Genomic DNA, 23634 nt, shown 5'->3' with positions numbered 1-23634 from the left:
AGCTTTCCACACAGTTTTCAGCTTTAAATGATGATTTTACAGGGTTCTTACCTAGCATCCCCGAGTCGCTACTGGGAATTTTGCTCTCTTATATGCAGCATGAACAGCAATTTAGGAAATGAGTGCCTAGGCTTCTGCAGTTATGCACAGGAGTGTATTCCTCAAAATGCTCAGAAATGCTTGCTGTGAACATGAGGCACTGGAAGGGAGCCAGCAGGCATCAATTTGACATGCAGTCACTTTTTTTATTTCACCCTGCAGCATCCCAGGATGAGTGCACATCAAGGTGAAAGGGAACGTGCATTTGCTTCAGAATTTCCCCACTACTTTTCCTTCCTCCTTGTTCTGCTAGTTTACCACAGTGTAAATTCAGAGAGTACCACCACAAAACAAACTCCTCAGTACAAAAAAAAAAAGATTATGCTGTTTGGGCTCTGAATTGTAATTATATGGTCTTAGTCAAATTACTTTACTACTTTGCATTTATTAATGTTAGGATTGAGCACCACCATGCGTTTTCACAGCTAAGTAAAAGGACATATTTATCTGCGCCACATGAACGTCGTCAGGATCAGAGTATTTTTCAACAGTGCCTAGAACAATGATGTCCTAGTGATAGCTCAGGATACTAAAACACCAGTATCATACCAGAAATTAAATATGCATAAATACTTTTTTTCATATTCCTCATCAAACAGAAAAGAAATCCAACCCAAAACCAAAATCCTACTGCCTCCTCTTCAGGAGAGCTTTTTAAAAGCCAACCAGAAATAAAAAATATATATATATAAAAGATAACAAATAGAGAAGCAATCACAGTATATATCCTTTTCATAGCCTGAATTTTTAAACAGGCCTGGAGGGTGCATAGTTTTATGACAGGGTGTGACTTCAATTACTAGTTGCAGCTTTGGAAGCTTTCCAGCACTACTCTAATGCGCTGCCTGGATGTGGAGGACAACTGTGTGTCGTGAAAGGAAAAAGAAACCCCTTCATGACTGGGGTACATATATAGTGACTGGTTTTACACGGATTTACCTGCAATCAGAAGCTAAACTCAACACAAACAGACACTACTGTAGTCTCCCATTTGTACTGCTCTTTTGGAAACGGAAGTGCTTTTATGCTAAAACCCGATTACAGAACAGAACTCAAAATACATATCCAGGCAGCAGATACATTAAATTCATATCCGCTCAGGAAAGAAATCAGACTTCTGCATGTTTTTTGTTTATACTGCACTTCTTCACTGAGATTTACTACCGTGGGAACGTCTCTTAAAAGTTATGGCAGGCATTCTGAAGAAACTTGTACTTGGTGCATGGCTGCTTACCTCTGCTCTTTTGTTCCCTTCCCTATTCATCACCAAACAAAAGAGAGAGAAAAAAATTATCTAACTTCTCTGCAGAGCAAGGCCCAAGATGAGGGAGGACTGAAACTCTCATTTCCTCCCCCAAATTTAACAGCGTCTCTGCTGATGCCAAGGTGAATTGCAGTCTGTATCATATATAAGAAATTTCACATATATAAGAAACCAGACTTTACCACCGAACTTTTTTTTTTCCTTTAAATTATTTCTGCAAAGCAGAATACCCAACTGTAAAAGGCCACACTTGTGCAAAATACTTATTTTTCATCTGTTGTCCATGCGCAAAACCACTGCAGCTGAAGCCAATTCCCAAGAATCCCAAGAGCAGCTGAGAAGGGCCCCTCAATTCAACAGACGCAAAAAGATAATATGCCTGTAAGAGTCAGCTTAGAAGCCAAGAAAGTTTTGAGTCAGGATCTCTGAGTACAGAGCAATCTCCCTTCAAGGTTAATAATGAAAAGAGACGCTGGTGGCCTCCATGGGGCCCAGGCTGAGCTCTGGGGGGGCTCCAGTGCCAGTCAGCCTCGCCGCCGGCGACGAGGGGAGCCCGGGGGCCGGGGTAGGACCCTTGCTCCGTGGCTGCCACGAATTTTACCTCGCAAAACCGCCATTTCATGCGTGAAGGCGACAGGAGCAGCCCCGAGGAGCTCCCCTCAGGCGGGCAAAGCTGTTCTCGTTAAAGAGGTGAAACCTCTCCCTCGCCTCACGGCCTGCCCGGTACCAGAACAGGCAGGATCACCCCGCCCTCCCCAACACGGCTCGGTCAGCGGTGACCGGGCCCGCCGGGACAAGCAGCGCCCGCTCCGGGAGGCCGAGGCCGGGGCCGCCGGCCGCCCCGCGCTCCCACGGCGACGCCGCCGCCCGCCGAGCGGGAAACCCGCGGCACTTCCGGGCGGCTGCGGGCGCCGCGCGCTGCCTGCCCCCTCCCGCTTCCTGTTGGGCGCCAGTTCCGCTTCCGGTGCGGCGGATCCCGGGACGGCGCCGGTTCCGTTGCCAGGGTGAGGGGCCGCATCGCGCTGCCGAGGGGCGGGGGAGGGAGGCGGATCGGCGGCACAGTGACGCGGGGGGTAGAGCCGTCGTGTCCCCCCATCGCCGGGGCAGCCAGGTGGGGCTGGATCTGAACCCGTCCGTGTGCGGCGGAGGCCGGGCTTTACCTGGCCGGGATGAGGCAGGGCCGGTCGCGGCGTGGGGGCGCCTGTCTCGGCCGGGTCGGTACCCCCGTAACGCTTGCGGGGCGGGAGCGGGTCCCCAGGCCCGACGGCAGCCTGCGGGCCCTCCCCGGCCTTGTCGCTGCTGGGGCAGCCCCGGCGGGAGACCGGGGAGAGGCGACCCTCGGCTGGTGCTCCTGCGGCGGCTGCCCGGGGACGTGGTTGCAGTGGTGGCCGACACCGAGCAGCTTCTGATTTTGAACCCCGCTCCGCCACCTGTTGCAGCATAATGAAAGTACTGCGGTCCCGTCTGCGCATTAGGGCACTTTCTGTGTTTTGGGGGTTTTATGTGGCTTAGTGAAACTTAAAGGTGCGGATGGCTCTCTTCAGATCTTCCAAGAAAAGTGGGGTAATGTGACAATTTGATTGCAAAACCACAACTTTAACATTTTCTCTGTCCCAGTGACCTTCCAACCCGTTGACTTTTGGTGGTCCAAGGGGCTTGTAAAGGCTCTGAAAATGTAATTAATCAAAGCAGGCTTCGTTTCAGTAAGCTTCACTTTCGCACGGCATCTAGCCCTGGTGGTGGAAACTTTGAAAATGCCTGTAACTTTCTCTGCTCCTATTGTGTTTTCCTGTAATCTTTGATTCTCATGTCCACACTCAGTCCCCTTAGTGTTTTGGCATTGAGTAAAGGTGTCTTTTTTCTGCTTGGCATTTCTAATAGCCCTTATCTGGACAGGACTGTAATTCAGTAAGGACAGACAGCTGGTCAAGTGCTCAGCTTTGGGAGGGATGATCTTTGCAGTTTAGTGCTGGACAAAGACTTGAGAAATTCCCTTACAGTTCTTGCCCTGTGCATTTTCTTGCAGAATGATTTGAGGTGTACGGTACAGGTGAGAAAACAGACAATAAATTCTTTCTGTAAACTTAGTCTAAGGGTTATGGACAGGGATAATTTATGATAAAGACCCTATGTATCAAGAGTGCCTGATGCTATGCAGCCTTAACCTCAGTTTAATTTCTTGGTGCTTCTAAGACCCCTTTTCCATGAGTCTTTTCCACAGGATAATACCAGGTCCCTGTCTGATTTGGCGGGGGGGAGGAAGAAAATTTCATTTTTCTGTGATACCGGTTTTCCTCTTCAATTTGTTTTTAGGGCTTTTAGAGGGAATAGTGTGGAGGTGTAGCTTCTAGTGTCCTCAGCAAGCAGGTTGTATCTAGCCCTCTATTTCTCATCTGGTCTGAGCTTGGTGGGTATGCCTGAGTAATTTGTTCACTCCTAATTATTCCTTCTTAATTCCTATATAAATGAGAATTATTTTGTCTGAGAGCAGGTAACCTTCGAGAATATGATGCCAGGGAGGAAGAGGAATCAGATTTTGGGATTCTGAGATTTTTCAGAATTACCAGACCTGTATTTCTTGGTGTAATGCATTTCTTGAAGGTGGATAGCCTCAGTTTTTTTCACAGGTCTGCTCTATCTTCTTTGTGAATATCAAGTCTTTCGAGGACAGTCTTACCATTAGTGGTGCAGAGGCCTTCTCTGCATCTCCTGACAGCCTGTAAACAGCCTTTTCATACCTTTCTATCTCCTTGATTCTCTGTTTCCAAGCTTGAGCAGAAAAAACATGTCTTTCCGTCCACATAAAGCTAAAAATCTTGGTTTTCTGCTGTGTTTAATGTAGGACTAAACTGTTAAATACAATTTTCTATAAGCGATGCTGTGTAAATTAAAGATAGTATAATTATGGTTGTTTTGTCAGCACTTGCAGTGAAAGTGCAGTTCTTACAGTGTAATTGCATTGTGTAGGTGTGTATTTTGGCTTTGTTTTCAAACTCCTACTTTGATATTGCTACAGTGAGACGTGACCTGGGGTGTGTATTACTGCAGGTATTGCACGGATTTTAGTGAAAGTGAAGAGAAATGCAGTGCTAAAAATGAACTGTTGGGTTTGGAACTATTTTTATGGGTTTATGTATTTTAGGTATTTCGTATTTGCCGTTTTGTTGTTACATACGTAAAGATATTCATGGCTGGTTGCGTAATTATTGCAGAGGGCACTTCTGAGATTTGAAATGACTTTTATGATACTGCAGTGCTCTGCTTGGGTGTCGGTTGTGCAGTGAACAGGCTGTACCTGCACAGAACACACGGCAAATGAGCATATGCTGGAGCAAACGGTGAATGTGACATTGCTAAATACATTGGAGTGGAACTCGCAGGCCCGGTTTTAGTGCTGTTCTTTCTCCCTTAGTTCCAACATTTTATCAACATGTTTATCATCTGTTCATGCAAAACAAACAGCTCTGATGTACAATATAATAAAAAAAACAAAAATACTTTAAAAATACTGTATGGTTTGATTTCTGAAAGAGTAATTTTCTTATTTCTTCCTTACGTGACCATAGTATTTTCCTCCTGCAGCAGATTTTTCAGAAAATAATACTGAACATATGCTTCAAGGATGTCTCTCTCTCTCATAATAAAATGGGGTGGACAGGAATATACGATAACCTCGCTATCAGAAGAAGACACAGTATTGGATCTGAAGCAGTCTCTTAAAGGCCTTACTGGAGTGTTACCAGAGCGTCAAAAACTACTTGGACTTAAAATGAAGGGTAAATACTCATATTTATTATTTGTGGTGGATGTGCCTGGGATGTATACTAACAGGACATCTGCCTCCCAGATCTAGCTTTTGAATGAACGTAGGAATTTTATGTGTCACTGGATATTGTTTATTATTGATACATCTACCTGGTCAGTTTTTAATGGCTGACATAGAAGTGGAGCAAACATACGTTAAAAAAAGTTAGATTGCTGCTAGCCAGACAAGCAATGTATCTGTATATGGAGAAGGACAATAATAGAGCTTGGGGTGTTCTGGTGTTTGATCGGGAGCTTATTTCAATTAATGCAATGTATTGACAGTTTCCTGAAATCTCTCTACCCAGTAAAAAAATTATCTGCTCGCTTTATAGGCAAACCTGCGGATGATGATGTTAAGCTTGGAGCTCTCAAGTTGAAACCAAATACTAAAATTATGATGATGGGCACTCGTGAAGAGAGTTTGGTAAATATTTTACTTGTTTATTAGCTTAAACAGGAAAAGATGCTTATATGTATGTGTCCTCATTATGATTTTAAATTTTGAATATTATTTGAAAAACAGAAGGTACAGTAGATTTCTGATGGTGTTTATTTTTCTATGTAAAGTAAGCTTTTCTGCAGAACTCTGATAGCAGTGTATTCATTAAACTCCTGTATTGTTCTGGATTTAAGTACAAACCTATTATTATGATATACACTGACTTCTCAAATCTGAACGGTCATGTACTTTAGTAGGTCTTTCCACTAGTAAAGTGAAATAATTTTGGTTAAGTAGTGGTTTTTTTCCTGTAATGTGCAGGAACAGAAAGTTGATATCCGTTGTTATTTTCCTTCAGTGATCCTAGTTATCTTTTATTATTATTCCTCTAGGAAGATGTCCTTGGGCCACCTCCTGATAATGATGATGTTGTCAATGACTTTGATATTGAAGAGGAAGTTGTGGAAGTAGAAAATAGGTTAGGAGTTTCAGCTATTAAAAACAGTCCTGTTGTTGAATGTACAGTAATGCGTTTTAATTAACTGTAACTTTTTGCACTGTTACATTAGGGAAGAAAACCTACTAAAAATTTCTCGCAGAGTTAAAGAATACAAGGTGGAAATTCTGAACCCTCCTAGAGAAGGAAAAAAGCTGCTGGTGCTAGATGTCGATTATACACTATTTGGTGAGTTTTTATGCAACTTGTGGTTTTTGTTTGTTTGAGAGGCCAGTTTATTTGCCAGTTCACATTTCTTGATTTTTGCTTTACAAATCTACTTTAGTAACTTTGGTATGTGTTGTTCTGCGTGACTTCTGGTTTGTAATATTTTGGGGTCTTCTGCTCATGTTTTGAAAAGTGTTGGGCTTTTTAAGTGTTGCACATTATTGATTTTAGTGCAGCAACATAAGAAAGTAGAAATTCAGTATTCTATCCAAAGAATCTTTTCTTGACCAACTTGTGTCTTGGACATCACAGTGGCAGGGCAAGATATTGTAAAATAACGATCTCGGTCTGGACCTGGTTGACTCCCCTTTTGAGGGCTGTGGGAGAATAGCTTCAAATTTTATTTCCAGATTATTACTAAACATGCACAAAAACATGTTTTACTTGAAAATTCTGTCAGACTGGTTTTTTTGGAAGCCAGAATTTTCCTTCTGACTTAATTTTCTGGGACGTAGGTGTGTCATGACAGCTCTAAGCAGTAAATGCCTAATTCCTTTTCCTTAGCTTTCCTTTTTGGTGAGATTAGTTTACAATATGAGATCAAAATTCAACCTATTACTGACTTTCAAATTTTTATTTAGAGGTCTCCTGCTAGCAGAATTTGACAACAGTTTTCTAATTGGAACAGGCAGTGTTTGCGTGCCTGAAATAAGCTTGATATATGTTCACAAAATTGACTGGACTAGGTTTGATGGAATCTGTTTCGTATCTGGGCTGTTACAAATTTGCTAAGGTGCACGGATCAACTATTTGGCCCAACTCTTTAAAGATATTCAGACCTACAGATCTCTGATTTAATTATTAGCGAAGCCCTCAAATACCTGTAAGGATCAACAGTTAAATATCCCCTCTGCTGCTTCTCTCCACCTTTAAAATGGGAATGGTAGTTTGCTATGAATTCATTCATGATTTTAAAGTGCCCCAGTGCTTCCCTCATGAAACTCTTCAGGTCTCTGTATAGAGAGGAAAGTCAGACGGAACTTTAATAACTTAACTTAAACTTTAATAATTAATTGCTTATCTCTTATATTCTTTTTAGACCACAGATCATGTGCTGAAACTGGGGTAGAACTGATGAGGCCATACCTCCATGAATTCCTGACATCTGCGTATGAGGATTATGATATTGTAATTTGGTGTAAGTTTTGTACTCAATACCCAAGACTTTCTGGTAAATTGCCATTTGGAGCAGAGACTCCCAAGTGGGAGGTTTTTATATTGCTTTTTAGTGCGAATCACGAGATCTAAAACAATACAGGAATGCTTAGCTGTAATGCATTCAGCAGGAATATTTGCACAGCTATTAGCTGATTTAGAAAAATCTTAATTCTTACGTGAAAAAACACCACATATTGCTCACATGAATGGATCTAATCACAGCATAAAGCTCAACATCACTTTACTGAGTGTTACTTTGTACAAACAAACAAGTGCTTGAAGTAACAGAATTGTATAATAAACATTCAAACACTGTTTGATAGCCATCTTTACAAATAATCTCAATCCAGACAATAAGTCATGAACTGCCAAATGAACCAAACTCTCCTGTCTACAGGGATGGTTGATCGTTTGCCTTTGCGTGCTGTTTCACTTCCTGTCCAACAGCTGGAGAACAGACTTTAGCCAGTGCAGAGTTTAAACCATATTAAAATTGCATTACAAAATTTAGTTTTCATGGGCTGGAACGATGTTTCTACATATTCTTAGATCAGCGGGCAGTGTTGACACCTTGTTCTTTCTAGGCCTTGTGTATTCTTATCATGGCTTCCAGGAGAAAATCCTGCAGAGGCAGTATGGTTCCTCAAACCAAGTGTAGCCCATTACTTATTGTCCTGCAGGCTGAAGTTCAGTAACAGCTGATCTAGAAAATGATTTAAACACATGCAGTGCTTCGTCTAGTTGTTCATGCGAACAGTAAGCTTTTCCAAATAAAAGTAAACTTCCACGAAGGAAGACTGTCTTCAAGGCAGTGAACCCTAAATGCTGTAACAAGGATGATCTTTCTGCAATTAAATTTTGTCTAAAAATTTGGTATGTTAAGTGAACAGTTTCTTGGCTTGTTACTTTTTTGCCTGTCAATTACTTATTTTGATAAAGTATTCTTTCTGTTTTCTCCCTTTTGTTTCAGCTGCTACTAATATGAAGTGGATTGAAGCTAAAATGAAAGTAAGTTGTTCTGAAAAGGTGTCATTTGTTTCTAGTCCGGCCAGCTGTTCGTATAGTTGGACTCGTGCTCAGCGTTATAGAGAGCGTTAGCAACTGGGGAGGCTGTATGAATCAAAACCTGAGTTTTTTAAATCTTCATAGTCACTTTAAGTTATCTTTGTCACAAAACTAGATTAAATCTAATTTTAGAAATCCACACAAACTATCAGCAGTAGGTGCTAAATTTAGCAGAACTGAACACAAGTCAGTACCTGCTGAAACTCAGATTAGTCACGCAGCCTTCACAGTTGCTTTCATCTTATCTCTAATTATAGAGTTACAGTCGGTAAGTGTAATATAATATTTTTTTTGAAGGAGCAGACAGATGTAGCATGCTGGAGTAGGTTATCAAGAGGAAACTCTTTTCATATTTACCTTGCACCTCTTGCAGCTGTGTGGTTCTGTTGCTTCCTCTTCCTTATTAAACATCCGTAAGAGCTCTTGTTTCAATCCTAGTTTCTTCCGTACCTAAATCGGGCAACTTGCCAGTTTTGCACAGCTGACCTAGTGGTAAACATATTTACAGTCAGGCTTAGCTGTAAATCCAATGAGCTTACTAAGAATTGGTGTACAGTTGGTTGGTGGGTTGGTTTTTTTATGCTTATAAATCAGAGCTTGTTTCCTTTCCAGGGAAAACTCTTCCAAAGTTAAGCATTTGTATCTCCAGTCTTTGTTATAGACTAACCGTTTTTTCAGTTTTTAACAGAGCAAAGCACCTTTTCCAGTGTTCTTTTCCTCAAAATAATGAATTGCTACAATTTCCCTAAAGAAACAAAAATGTCTCAGAGCGATCTCAGAAACGAGAACCTTTAATCAGAACTATGAAGTGGAGTTAGTGCGAGTAAAATCCGTGTTGAGCCTCGCAAACGTTGCACTTCTTGTGGCAGTGTTAGATCTCTCTTTACGTTCTATCTGTCAGTGCAGGGCTAGAACTCAATCTTGTGGAAGACCATTGTTCAAAACTAGGCTGTTTCCCCTGCACCGGTCACAATTTTACGTTTCTAGGTGACCTTTCTAGCCCTTTCATATCTTACTGAATCACAACCTTTCTATGCCCACTCCAGGATCTTGGTCAGTTAAGATTCTTACCACTAGATGACAACTGCTGTTTCTCCTTAAACTGATAGAACCAGAGGTGCGCTCACCTCTGAAAGTTTCACTTTTTGTCAGGGAACAATGATCCCAGCGATACTTGGCATTAAAGGTTTTGTTTTAAACTACAAAGCAGGAACAGCATTAAAAAGGAGTATCAGGTAACCAAGTTTAATCCCTCATTTACCGTCTGCTTATGCCTGGAATTCAGACTGTCTAGAACAGCTAGCTCTTTTAGTGTAGCAGGACACTGACCCAGGTAGGTAGCGCTTTTCATTTGCAACACTTACTTTTTCATGTAAAAGCAAATCAGTTCAGTGTGGCTGGATATCTGAAAGAGAGCCATTGCAGTGGGTGTTTTCTCTTTGTTGCATTGCTTTGCATATTACTCTTGTTGCACGCACCAGAAATTAAGTCAGCAATATCTGTGTTATAATCTGTCAGCAGATTTTACTATTACTTTTCAGCTCTGGAAAGTATTTGAAATTGAAATAACACTCTCTCATCTAGTCAAAGTTCTGGTTTCTTCTAAAAACGTTGAGTTTTCCTTAGAGTCTTTATTTCAGGAGTTATCAAATCTTTAAAGTGCAAACTGACGGATTTCTGACTAACATTGGCTGTCTTGGACGTGCGTAGGAGGAAAGGGTAGCAATGAGCTGTTACTGTGTATTTCATCTTTGCTTGGGCTGCGATTCGTTGCCACTTACTGGAAGGAATAAATAGCAGATAGTACACAGTTGCTATCCTTGCTATAGATACTGAGGAAAGTCGAGGCATGTAGAACTCGTGCAATGTTCTGCACGAAGGTATGAAGCAAGACCTCTCTATTTTCTCTCTTCTGCAAAGTTGCTTTGATTTTATACTGACATCAGTTGTTCAGTTTCTGATAGTAAACACTGCAAGAATAAATTCCTATCAGCTTTTTCTCTCGTGGTGGAATGGTGTACTTTTATGATTCTCATTAGGTAAAAAAAAATTAATCCCCCCTGATATCTACTTATGGTACGTATCTGGTAATCCCCAGCAGCTCACCCTTTCACAAACAATGTGTTATAATCATGGTTCCAGTTGTACAGCAGTAAAACTGTCATAATTAGAAGCTTTAATAACAAATCTTTGTGATGCAGGAGCTTGGAGTGAGTACCAATGCAAACTACAAGATAACCTTCATGTTGGACAGTGCTGCCATGATAACGGTGCACACTCCTAGAAGAGGACTAATAGATGTAGGTACCTGGTCTTTTCCTGATCTTTTTCTAAATTCAACTGACTTGTTATTATAGCCCTTTAAAATATTCAACAATAAAGTTGTGCTGGAGTTTTCATGCAAGAAAAGCATGAGAATCTTGGAAGCATAGATAATTTTTTTTTCCTGCTGAAATTATCTATTAACATTAAAAGTTTTAATTTGAATAGTACATTTGGATGACACTGCTTTCAAGTCAAATAGATAACTGTTGCAAGAAAATTTATTACTAACAGAAAGATTTTCTTCAGTAGGGGTTGTATTTAGTGTGTTATACTATTTCACGTCTCTTCCCTTGTTAAAGCCCAACTACCAGTTTTTCAGCAAAAGAATACAAGTGTCCATTCAAGTTTGGACTCAAGTTCCCTAGACTCGTATTTTTTATCTCCTGCATGCGATCTCATTTATCTCAGTTCCTTTATATGTGTTACGCTTTTGTAGGTGAAGCCTCTTGGTGTTATCTGGGGAAAGTTTTCAGAATACTACAGCAAAAAAAATACTATTATGTTTGATGATATTGGCCGAAACTTCCTAATGAATCCACAAAATGGACTCAAGGTATTTTTAACTGGAATTTTCATTTATTACTACTTTTTCTTATATTTCAGGTAGTACTTTCTCATACTTTTTTTGCTGTTTCTTAAAGAAAGGCTATTCTTAACTAGCAAAGATGCATATTTTATTGTATTTTTTAATTTAAATGGCCATTTGTCTGGACTAATGTTTCACTAATAGTAGTTTTAAATAAGCTTTGTTTCACTATTAGGTGAGCTTTTAAGAGCCTACCAAAATCAATGAAATTATTGTTTCTGCTTAAATTATACCTGCAAGCCATAACAAAGCTGGGCATTGCTGACAAGCACCATCGAAATATGTGATGTTCAATCTCAAGAGTGGTTATATTCAGAAAATAAGTCAAACGAAGAGCTGCCGTACTTCCTGCTAGTATGCCAATGTAATGCCAAACATTCTGTTCTGGGAATAATAATACCTCGAACCATTTTGGCTGCAGAACAGCAAATATTTCGTTTTATAAAATTGTCAACAAGTACCTGCTCCATTATCAGTGCTGGTTCTGAATAAGAAGGATTCAACTTAAATTTCTGCCTATAGATGATGGTACAGCAGTATGGTACTAAACCCTCATAAATTTCTTAACAAAACAAACAAAAAAATATTTTCAAATACAGAAATCCAAGGTGATGTTTCTTTGAAAGTATCCATGATGTGAGGAGGATAGCAATTGATGAGATCTAGCAAGCTGAGGTTAATTGGAACTGTACACTGTTAGGAGACTCAGGAATATCAAAGATCTGGCTGGGAGAGGATTATCCAGAGAGCTCCCTCTAGCTCAGATTTAAAAGATGTTTGTCAAAATGTTGCTAACAGAACTGCAGACAAGAATGTTGAATCACTGAAACAAGGCCCAGGTGTAGTGTATTCCGAGCTTAAAGCAGTTGTCAGATAAAGTTTATTTCTGACATCTCTTTTCACAGAAGCTATGATTGTTGTCAAATGCTTTTTGTTGAAAAAAAGCATCTGGTTCCAGTGATGCCACACAACTCATAGAGCTGAAACCCCCTCATGTCTCCTCCAAAACCAGCTGTGAAATCACGTTAGAAAATTGTGGCAGAACATTCCAGATCATTTTATCATTCTGTCTGACTGGGAGGGGAAAGACTGAAGTGCAAGACAAAACAAATCTCTTCCTGGTGGGAATACAAGACAAAATCCCGACAGTCCGGTTTGCATGAATAACAAAATTGGATGTGGCCACTAATGGAAAAGGTTTTTCTTCCTTTTACCTAAGAGAAGTTATAACTTGGTGTAGTACTGAAAATATATTTTAATTAGGTGGTAAATGATAGAGAACTGGAAGCATTTTTCTTACTTTGAGCCAATGGTTATTCCCAGTTTGTTTATTTTGTATAGATAAGGCCATTTATGAAAGCACATTTAAATCGGGATAAAGACAAGGAGCTTCTAAAGCTCACTCAATACCTCAAAGAAATAGCAAAATTAGATGACTTTTTGGAGCTGAATCACAAACATTGGGAAAGGTAAGAACAAAGTCAAAATTCTTTCCTCCTTCTGTCCCTGACCTCGCTGTGTTTTGCTTGATGTTCTCTGCACAAAGACCGTAAACAACTGAGCTGATGAACTTTGACATCGCTTGAAGTTATGAAGGTCCCTTAGTTTGAGTAGAACATTAATAAGGCTATAGTGTTTGGGCTGCTTCCCTAAAATGATAAGATTTTAATGGAATGGACTTTTTTTCATACTTCTCCAGTATTCGGGACCTCTGATTGTTTTCAGTGAAGCAATTATGCTTCCTAAAGGTAAAAGAAATTTTGAAGGAGCCTGGTCCCTGGAGATCTCTCTCTTTCCACCCCTACAAAGTTAGGCTGTCAGTTCAGAGCTCAGGTCCTCTGTTAGGAGACAACTTTTCTGGCAGTTACTTCAGAGGTTTGGGGAGTTCCAGTGTGGTTCTCGGTCACTATCCAAGTTGTGTGCTATTACGGTATTCATCGGCTCTGAAACGTTAGTTATTGTGTTATGAACAAGACTTTTCCAGACGCTTAAGGCACCAGTTAGCATCCTAATTCTTGCTAGAGAATGATTAGCTGAAGTGTTTAGGCAAAATTCTTAATGGTTTTAGGCAACAGCCTGAGGTTTCAATACACGTGAAAAAAAGCATGTGCAATAAATACGCTATTCGAAAAACACTCATTCAGTGCTTAAAAGAACAGCCTTGATACAGTTTTCTTTCTTGTTTCTGATTAAAACAGAAAGTCAAATGTTAAGCTTTAAAAGCAGTGAAATTCATTGGCTATCTCACACTGTCAGTGAAATTGGTTGGATTTTTTTTTTTTCTAGAGCATTTGCAAAGAATTCAGTGTCACCAGGTGGCTCCAGCTGTAGTGGTAAAAGAACTATGAGATCAGAAGAGAAATATTGTGGAGTAACTGAGATTCTCTAAAGAAGCTAGTGCAGGGCTCTTCTTTCAGGTTGTGCTGGATGACTGTTCATTGAAGTCTTGAATTCAGTTGAAGGAGTGCCATAGTTAATGGGCCTTTTTATCTTAAAGGATGTAATAGCTACTTTTCCAACTGAAGTAATTTTCAACCTCTTTGAATAAAACACGTCTCCATTTCCTTCCTCCCTTTTGTTTAAAAAACCTAATAGAGTAACTAAAAACATGACTTTGAATTACTGTAAGATAACCTATCATGGAATTTAAAGAATGTTGAAATCAAATAAGACCATAAGTAGTATTGATCACATTTCTAATTTTTGATTATCAATAGGGGGATGCTAGTGAGGAAAGAAAGCAGATTCATACTTTGAGTTTATAAGAGGTACTAGATATATTTGTGCCTACCTCTTATTTTGTGAAAAACTGTGCTTTTGTTTCTTCCAGGTATCTTTCAAAGAAGCAAGGACAATAACGCTAATAAAATTGTGTGGCACTGAATTGAAGGGAACATAACTAAGATCATTGGACTTTTCCTTGCTTTTACGCTAGAGTATAATAGTGCTGGACACTGGATCCAATGCCAGAATGACTGCTATACTTGGTCTTCCAGGTGGTTGGTTGTGGGGTTTTTTTTTTTTAAAAGATCACAGCAATAAGCTCAAAGTGGGAGAAACAAGTCAGTTACTTTTTCTTGCATTCAATTCTGCTGTTACTACTTAAAATCCTTTCCTCTCCTTTGCTGACGAAGTACAACCATAACCATTAAAGACCAAAACCATTCTGAAACTACAAAAAAGAAATATTTAGACCAAAAACGTTGAGTAAGAAGCCAACTTTGGCAGTGTATGAATTATATAAGCCCTCTATTCCCTCCATCTTTAGAAACAGTCTCCCTCTCCCATTCCAGTATTTAAGTCTATAAATTACAAGTTGTCTAAGTTTGGTATGTATTAGTATGTCAGTGTTTCTCTGTGCAAGACAGTAAGATGGGAAGGTACCACCTCTGTGGCCAATTTACCCCAGTGTGTGAACTTGTACTATAAAGCAGTGTTTACTGGAAAACAAAAGACTGAAGTTTTAGGGGAGAGAAACCCACTCCTAGTTGGTAAGTGAAAAGCAGTCTGCCTGAAAAATTCTCATACGTCAGATAAAGGGTTTAAATCTCAGATGGGAAAGTCACGTTCCTAACAAAGCATGAACAAAACCCGTGTTCTCTTCTAGCTAAATCTTGTCAAAGTGCAAACACTGTGTTTAAATACAATATTCAGCCATACTGTTCTGAAATATCATTTACTTGCGCTGCTTATGCCTGCACTATAGAAGTGTGATGTGACTGCTGTTTGGCATTACCAACACTTGTGCATTACGCAGTTCATGTATTTGAAAGAAGACTGACCCTTTCAAATAAAAATGGTATATATTGTTCTTAAGGAACTATAGCAGTTGTGTAAATAATAAATACCTTTTTCATAAGTTGTGTCCTGTGCTGTCTGAAACATTTAGCTTGTGTAATAGAGAAGCCATCGATAGTCTTCATTTTCGTTTTTTGGGGGTGTTTCTTTGGATTCCAGAGACACTGGAATCCATCCGTAGTTAAGTGAGAGACTGGTGTGTGCCGCTGCAGATGAGGGCAGTGGTGTCGAATAGCGAAGCGCGTAGCTGCCTGGGAAAGGAGCCTTGACAGCAAGTGTCAGAATGTCAGGACAGCAGACACAAATGAGCTGTTAAGATGAGCGTGTTAGGCTCCGGCTCAGTGACCTGTCAGAAAATATACAGTTTTTTCCTGCTGCTCTTTGTGGTTTAGCGCCAACCCAAGCTGTGTTTTAAACCAGTAAACCAGAAACCCGATGCATAAAACTCTTTGTTTTAGCTAAGTATGGAGGGTGAATTTCTGAAGTTTTGTCTCCTAGAGCTGATTTCTGAACGAGAGGGCTGACTCACTCATGTACGTGCAGCGCGGATATAGTCCCTCGGGCCAGAACAGTGATCCTGCAGTAGCATAGATATTGGAATACAGGACTGGTAGCCAGTGTACTAGAAAACCTCTCCATTTAAAGAACTGAAAGAAATCAAGGCATTGCACTTGAATCACCTATGGAGTCTGCTACGCGGCCAGACAGAGGAAACAGAACCAAGGGAAGGTATGTGAACATACGCCAGTATCTGTTTGCTCAAAGTTGGCACACAAACAAGTTTTACAGTGAACGACCAATATTCCTTCTGCTTTATACGAGGAACATTTAAAAAACAAATTGGATTTTTTTTTTTTTTATTTCAGTGACACTGGAATTTCGTCCCAGAATTTGGAAGTATTTGCTGCTCTGAAGTAGATGTGTACTCCCCTTACAAATATTTTATAAGCTGCACTGGAATATGCAAGAGTATGATCTTGGTGTGTTGGTAACACATTGCTGTTGCTGACGGGTCGTTATGTCTTTTAACTAATGTTGTTTCCCTTATATTTTACTTTTGCAGAATAGTCTTGCGATTTTAATTTTTTTTTTTTTTTTTTTTTTTTTTTTCCTTTTTTTGCAAAAGAAGCCTGTGTATTTTCCTGGCTATTTTCTAGAAATGCTGCAGTGATTTACTTGGCTGAGACATGACTGAGACTTATAAAATCGTGAAGCTGCGGGTAAGGCAAGCGCAAAACTGACGTTCACGAAATCCCACAGCACTAGAACGAGGGGTCACTCCTACAAATAGGAGAGGGGCTTAGCATCGCTCGGAGCGGCAGGCGGCAATCTGGGACGCGTTGCCACGGTTTGTTGTGGAGGCAGGTGGCATCAGCAGGTCGGAAAGGAGTTGGACAACTTCATGAACAAGTCCCTGGTCAGCTGCTAAAGGGAACGGGCTGGGAAGCTCCGATGTCCTTAATAGGAGAATTGGAGGTTCTCAGGAAGATGGGAGCGGGTCACGCATCGTGGCCAAGCCTGCCTGCTCCTTGTTAACCGCTGCTGGGTGGAACCTTGGCCGACGCGGCGCAGCTCTCCTCTTTGTACTACGCGAGACTTCTGGGCTATTCATACAACACAACGCTGTGCCAAACTACCAGAATTTAGTATAACTGCAAGGATAAATGGCTACCTGTCTGCTTAGCCCCAAAATAGCGTAGTTACTGCTCACAAGTTCAGAGAAAACCACCTCTGCTGACTTTTTGTTTCTCCTTTTCAATAGGGAAGGCAGTTTTGACCTACTTGTACTTCCAAAATCTAGTTAAGGCTCGGGAATAACTATGAATAGCAAAGTTTAAAGCCTTGTTCCCTATTAACATTTAATTTTCTTTTAGATTACATTGAGGTCCCTGAGAAATATTTGATCAATGGCTTTCACAGTCTCTGTTAAAAGAAATAGGATTAAAGCACAATCAAAGAGAGGGAGTGTCTGGCTTAATTGTAGAGCTCATAATTTACTGCTCTGCAAAACTCTGTAGAAACTCCATTAAGTGGAGTCTGAAATATTCCAAATATTTTCACATGTCAGAGACTGTACCGGGCTCCCAGTACATGTCAAGTATTTTGTATGTTGTTCTGTCTGATTATTCATACCAAAAGAGACAGTCCATTTAAAAATGAAGTTATTTCTGTAAGCTCTGGCTACCTGACAACTCTAATGCCTCTCTGCGGCATGACTGCTCATCGCTGCCGGTACACGGAGTGACAGCTGAAGCCAAGAACCCAACTGCAAATTCAGCTCCACAAATCCTGCCGCATGACTCTGAAATCTACAGCTAGTTGCCAATTTTTATTCCTGACTTGACATGCGACTGACAGCAAGTGGATGCCAAAGGGTTTAAGACAATTTTCCACTCTGTCTGTTCTGGATGTATTTAAGCCTGATGTGAGAAATGCCGAATACTTTCTTTCCGCCCATGAGGCGAAGCCTAGGTAAAAAACCATGTTTCAGAGGGTAGAGAAAAATAAAGAGTTCTCCTGATTGATTAAAGCTATTTAAAACCAGAAATGCTGGATGAAGAGGTGTTGGAGGGCAGAGCCCTCCGACATTTGGCTATTGACAGTGCAGTCACGGCCAGTATTAGCGTGGGCGACCGCTGCACCCAGCATAGGGGCGCTGATGAAGTGCTTCAGCTGGGATCGATGGAGAAAGATTCCAGTGGAACGGAAACGTTGAGGGAGAGAATAACAGGGCTAGAAGAGAAAAACCCTGATCTATCCTGGAGAAGACAAGGTACATCTTTCAAGTGTTATGAGTTCCTTGTGTAAGTAATATTAGCAATATCTCGTGCCACCCGTAAGTTACCAGGGTGTTGTACTGGCACCTGTGCTTTGAAAGGGCTCCGCACTAATCGGGACGTGTGTTAAGTAGAAGAAATTCGGAAGACTCTGGAAGAGCTGCTCCATGGCAAGAGCTGAATGATTTCAGTTTGGTTTTCCTGGAGAATGGTGAAAAACATCTATGATGCCTTAACAGTGCCTAGTTTGACTCTCCCGGCTTTAGCTGCTGTACAACACTATCTCAGACCTTTATTTCCCAGCCCAGCTGTATTCTCCACTCCAGATCCTTTACACTGCCACCCCCCGTTAGCTTTTAGATCCCCGATAGTCACACCAGGCCTCAACCTCATCATTCGTCCATCATTCCAATGGTGGTTTAGAATAGAGGATTTCAAAATGAACTGTTTATATACTGATGAGCTTTCTCACGCATCCCCGAGCTTCCTTATTTATGTTTATTTATGAAGTTTGCTCATCCCTGGAGATCCTTTGATGCTGCTTTGATAGTGCGAGCACTTGGATGCTCATTTAGTTCTCAGGAGTCTGTGCAGAGCTTGGCGTGTTTCCTCGCCACACATAGACACGCACAATGCCATGCCATTAGTTTTCCCACCGTTTCATTTTCTGTTGGGAAATAACGGGTACAAGTCAAAGGGAGCTGCTCAAATTGCACAATGGTCTTAGCACTACAGGTGGGGTGGTGGGCACAGCAAAGCAAAGTGCATCATTAACACTTAATTGAAAATTGGTTGGTTTTTTTCCTTTCTAGTTGGAATTGCACCCCCACTCTGCTCGCACAACACAATTTTCCAAGGGGTTCAGATATCAGAAAAGAGCAGATTTTATCCTTTGCGCCGTGGCAGGGGCCAGGGTTGGCTGCAGCTCCTGTGTGCGAGGGGACTGGGTGACCTGGAGCAGAACCTGCATGGTTGCTGCTGCCGAGCGATGTCCCCTCCTTCCCTTGCAACACCCCAGAAGATTTTGTCTTTAATGTTATGAAACACAAGGTTATTGCATCAGCTTTTTAGTGACCAACTGTCTTCACCTGTGGCATTAAAGCATTTGGTATTTAACAATGAGAGCCTTGTTCTGCACTATCGATGCTGCTCTGGGGAGGACAGCAAGTCAAACTCTTGATCAGAGCATCAGCCAAAGAAGTCATAGTCCAATAGGAACGCTCGAGCCAAACACCCCAGCCTTCAGATTTGATTGGAATTTTCATCTCCGGCAGTCTGAGCAAATACATCCTTCTACTTGCTGTAAGATTGGCCCCTGGATTTTGAGTTGGACCTGCCATGTTTCTTCCTGAACACAGGCCACAGAGCCAGGCAGCTGGGCAGGAGCGGCTGACTCACAGCCTGGTCAGAAAAGTTGTTTAAATTCCTTCATATTGGAGGGAAATGTCCAGATGGATTAAAAAAAGAAATTGAATGAGCTAGGCTTTGATGCCCAGAGTTATATTCCTGAGTATGTTCTCTGTGATTTTGCAGTTAAAAAACCTCCTTCCTGTCTTTGTTTTTTCCCACCCCCACTGCTCTAGAATTTTTCCTCGTTTCTTAAAAGCTTCTTGGTGCGGATGTACATCACGTCTCTCCATTTGTGCATTACTGGCCCAGTGGACTCTAAACGCACTGCCGGAGGCAGCGTGCTGGGGTGCTGTAGCAACTGAGCGCTTTGATGAGTTTTGTACGTTATTGGTTGTTTACAAGCCAAGACCTCCATTGATAAGCATCAAACTTTCTTTCCTCAGGTGTTTTCCCCTAGTTTGGGTCATAGTGGAAGAACAAATGGTGGCACAGGAAGAATGACGTTAATAATTTCACAAATTCTGGTAAAACTTTCTGAGACACCCTCCTTCCTAGGGCGAAGTGAGGTAGGTGGCTTTAGAATTGTATTTTGCAAGGCTCGGCGATTCCTTCCCCTGCGCTCTGTATTCAAGTCCATGTTTTGTGCCCTGGGTGGGTGTGTGACATTTGGGAGCAGGGACAGCTGCAGGCAGCAGTTCCGTAGGTGAGCATGAGCGGAATGTCAAGCACGTGCTTCTAGTGCCACTGGTGCCAGCGGGACTTCGGGGTCCCCCCGCTGTCCTAATGATGGGTATTTCTTGAATCAGGACCAAGACGAGCACGCTTTTGAAAAAGTGTATTAAACTGCCTCCAAGATGAAAGTGATCAAGTGATGTAGTTTTTTTTAAAAAAATCTGGTAGGTCCCTTACAGTGTATCTAGACATAACAGGTATGTTGTAAAGCCTTTCTCGATAACAAAGGGTAACAAATCAAAAACTAAATAATTTGTGTCTAACACCTGAAAATAAAGAAATTCTGAGCTTCAGATACAGGTGGGTTAATAGTTACATCTCAGCAATATCCCTACCCCAAAAATAGTAAATTAGTTGAGATAAAATGGTTTAAGAGCTTCTGAATGTGCTTGGTTTTAATTAGTGCGTAGCTGCAGCTGGAAGAAAGCAGGAAAGTAGTTGAAAATTCTGACTTCTTCAAGTGGAATCAAAATACTGCATTTTGTATGTGCATTTCTACTTCCAAGTAGTCTTGGATTTTAAGAATTTAAGTAACCTAAAGTGAATATTTTTTTTTTCCTTAACCTGATATGATTGTTTTGGTTGGTTCACTGAAAAATGACAACCCTCTGAAAAGACATTTACTTTAGGCCGAAACTGAGTAAATTTAGGTAGGTTTAGTTGTGCAACTACGTAGTAAAGTATATAACATATGGTTTTATGGAACCGCAATGCAGCCATGCAGCACTGAGAGGGTACAACTGAACCCACGGCTTGTCACTCACTCATTGCAGCGATCCCTGGCCAAGTTATATGACAGTCGGTCTGGTTTTAACCTTAGAGACGCTATAAAATAATAGTCCAGTTAAACTTACGTCACTGATGCGGAACCGTTGGTTACTCTCCGATGCCTGGAAAGATGCGTTGAAGCACGCACGCTGAGAGCCCCACAGCTCGGTGCTGGTCCTCAGCTGGGTGCCGGGAGCCCGACTGCACATCTGGGGGTCAGAGATAAGGGTGAGCTGGGGGGAGAGCAGCGGGGAGAAACGCTCGTCCTCAGCTCTGCTCGCCCTGCAGTTAACCCAGCACATTGCGTGCAGAGGTTACGGGCAGCCGGCGAGGTGAAAACGTCAAAATAAGCAGTGGATCTTGAGAGATTAACATACAAAATCCCTTAATGGATATGTAGGTGACACAGATCATTACAGACCCACAGAGCATGACTCAGTCAAGCGCAGGGCACAATTGCAGAAACTATGAAAGGAAAAAAAGCCACAGCGTTACCTCCAAAGCAACTTGAATCAAGCCAGAGAGCAGCAACAGCACTAAGTTATCAGACTATTTCAGCAGTAAGACAGAGACTTATGGGCAGAGTTTCCAGCACTGGTCAATCTTTCAGAAGGATCGGTTGAGCTTTACACCCCGCTCCTGCCTTGCCTTTCCAGAAGGTTGAGCAGAAGCAGAAGCCTCGGGACAAGTACCATAGCAAAGTGCTAAAGGCTGGGAAGGAAACCAGCAGGAGCTTTTCAGATAAAGCTTCTGCCAAAGCCAATTAACACGCAACAGCAGGATTGCACCAGCTTTACAGGGGGGAGATGGCGGAGTGACCTTATCTTACCCAGCAGAGACAGCACAGGGCGGGGTGTTCATGGAGCCAGAGTGTCAGTCCCTCTCTCCTGCCCTACAACAGGGACCTGTCAGCGTGTTTGCCCAAACTGGTCCTTGACCCATGGATCAGTGCTGTGTCTCCTGTTCCCAAGTCACAGTGAAACATGGGCACAACGAGACCTCCTGAAGACAGCACAGATGTGCCCTGAAAGCAACAGAGCAAGGCTGGAGGGGTATCCCCAGATCCATCCTGTCCCGCCTCCCCCCAGCCCCAGCTTATGCCGCAGGGATGCGATAGCTGGGCAGAGAGGTCCATGCCCCCCGTGGAGTCCTAGAGCAGAGTGCCACAGACCCCCACCTCCCCACGGCCACCATGTCTGCCTTCCAGACAGGAGGAACAGGAGCTGCCTTCTCTCACTGACTCATGAGACAGCTGCTTTATTACCTGCTGCCGGGTTTCCAAATAAACACGACTGACTTCCCTACAGCTCCAGGATGAGCTCCCAGACATCCACAGTCCTCTGACAAAAACTGCGACTGCGGCCTGTCTGTGGATGGGACATGAACCATTTCTTCTGCCACCACCCATCTCCTTGCCCTTCTCCATACATCTCATGCCTTATGCCACACACTCGGGAACAGAGACCATTGCCCCCGAGCACGGCACTGGGGCTGGCAAGAAGTTATCACAACAGAGCAGTGAGTAGATATCCAAGCACTTGAAATTTCACGTTAAAAGCAGGCTGTGAGTAGTTGCTGCCTGCTCTGGGACGGCGCCAGCAGGGATGGCAGAGCTCAGCCCAACAGGGAGGAACAAGCAAGTGCACCTGCAAAAGCCCCTGCTTTAATTTGTGAGGTTTTCCCCCCACTCAAAAAGCCAAAGAGAAGAAGCAGAACCTGTTATGTCAAAGACCCCCGAGCTCCCTGCCAGGCTGATGCCAACGGGAGGGCCGCAATACCAGTGCAACTGGAGCGACTGGAGGAGCAGAGCCCTGCCGGGACGGGCGTAAGGGCTGTTATCAGAGCTTGGCAGCGGGATCACATTTTTGCCTCCGCACCTGTGACATCTGCCAGGCTCCTGGAGCTACCAGGCGAATGTTTGCATGTCATGACCCAGAGCTAATCAGACTTGCAAACAAAACAGGGCCTGGGATTTAGTCCACCGGAATTGTTTGCCCCCTGCAATAGAACAGCACGGGGATTTTTCAAACAAATTTGTTTTTCTATCTTAGAGTTTTCTCAGCCTTGTCTCTGAATCATGATTTGACCTCGTATTGCGTATATTTTTAGGAAGGCAAAAGTTGAGATCCTACCTAATCGCTCCAGGAGCTGGGGCTTTACAAAATCCCCGTAGGAAGAATCCCAGCGCGGGGCCAGAGCGCTCCGAGCTGAACCGCGGAGACGGTACCGCTGCGGAAACCAGCCGGTCTGTGGCACCATCCAGTGGCCACCGGCGGTACTGCACCCCCCCCCCCATCGCTCTGCAATTTGCTCACAAAAGAATCATAGAACCTTCATGGTTGGAAGGGATCTTTGAGATCATCGAGCCCAACCATACACACACAAAAACCCAAACCCTACAGTCTCTGTCACTACAGCATGCCCTGAAGTGCCACATCTAGACGTTTCTTAAACACCTCTAGGGCTGGTGACTCAGCCCCCTCCCTGGGCAGGCTGTTCCAGTGTCTGACCACTCTTCCAGTAAAGTAATTCTTCCTAATATCTACTCTAAACCTCCCCTGCCGCAACTTCAGCCCATTTCCTCTGGTCCTGTCGTTATTCCCCTGGGAGAAGAGGCCAACCCCCACCTCTCTCCACCCTCCTTCCAGGGAGTTGTAGAGGGCAATGAGTCTCCCCTCAGCCTCCTCTTCTCCAAGCTAAACATGCCCAGCTCCCTCAGCCTCTCGTCATATGCCCTGGTCT

The 23634-nt window shown here is 42.5% G+C and overlaps 1 protein-coding gene and 1 long non-coding RNA gene across 7 annotated transcripts; one reads left to right on the top strand and one right to left on the bottom strand.

Moving 5' to 3' along the window:
• The first annotated feature begins 2265 nt into the window (after nt 1-2265).
• Nucleotides 2266-15326, top strand: UBLCP1 (ubiquitin like domain containing CTD phosphatase 1). Of its 6 annotated transcripts, none has more exons than XM_054217584.1 (11): nt 2266-2367; nt 4946-5139; nt 5503-5594; nt 6002-6087; nt 6179-6294; nt 7373-7471; nt 8462-8499; nt 10758-10856; nt 11318-11434; nt 12809-12936; nt 14298-15326. In XM_054217584.1, the coding sequence occupies exons 2-11, from the start codon at nt 4986-4988 to the stop codon at nt 14323-14325; spliced, it is 957 nt and encodes a 318-aa protein (XP_054073559.1). In that variant the 5' UTR covers nt 2266-2367; nt 4946-4985; the 3' UTR covers nt 14326-15326. The 6 variants fall into 6 exon arrangements, with proteins under 6 accessions (XP_054073559.1, XP_054073564.1, XP_054073565.1 ...); XM_054217585.1 differs by having other exon boundaries at nt 2275-2367; nt 4949-5139; XM_054217587.1 differs by having other exon boundaries at nt 2364-2474.
• On the bottom strand, nt 7716-21692 carry LOC128916220 (uncharacterized). The gene is made up of 4 exons (XR_008468877.1): nt 21388-21692; nt 20979-21101; nt 15316-15611; nt 7716-9042 (listed from the first exon to the last, which is right to left on the bottom strand). It is a non-coding gene; the product is annotated as an uncharacterized LOC128916220 (long non-coding RNA).
• Nucleotides 21693-23634: the final 1942 nt, after the last annotated feature.

Source organism: Rissa tridactyla, chromosome 11 (assembly GCF_028500815.1).
Source record: "Rissa tridactyla isolate bRisTri1 chromosome 11, bRisTri1.patW.cur.20221130, whole genome shotgun sequence".
NCBI classification, from domain to species: Eukaryota; Metazoa; Chordata; class Aves; order Charadriiformes; family Laridae; genus Rissa; species Rissa tridactyla.
The sequence above is the reverse complement of the archived record's forward strand: the minus strand, read 5'-3'. Positions and strand labels throughout refer to the sequence as shown.

Excerpts from the sequence above, each read along its gene's own strand:
- UBLCP1 (XM_054217584.1), top strand. The coding sequence starts at position 4,986 with ATGTCTCTCTCTCTCATAATAAAATGGGGTGGACAGGAATATACGATA. Across the intron at positions 5,140-5,502 it reads ACTTGGACTTAAAATGAAGG|GCAAACCTGCGGATGATGAT; the intron begins GTAAATACTCAT and ends CTCGCTTTATAG. Across the intron at positions 12,937-14,297 it reads AATCACAAACATTGGGAAAG|GTATCTTTCAAAGAAGCAAG; the intron begins GTAAGAACAAAG and ends TGTTTCTTCCAG.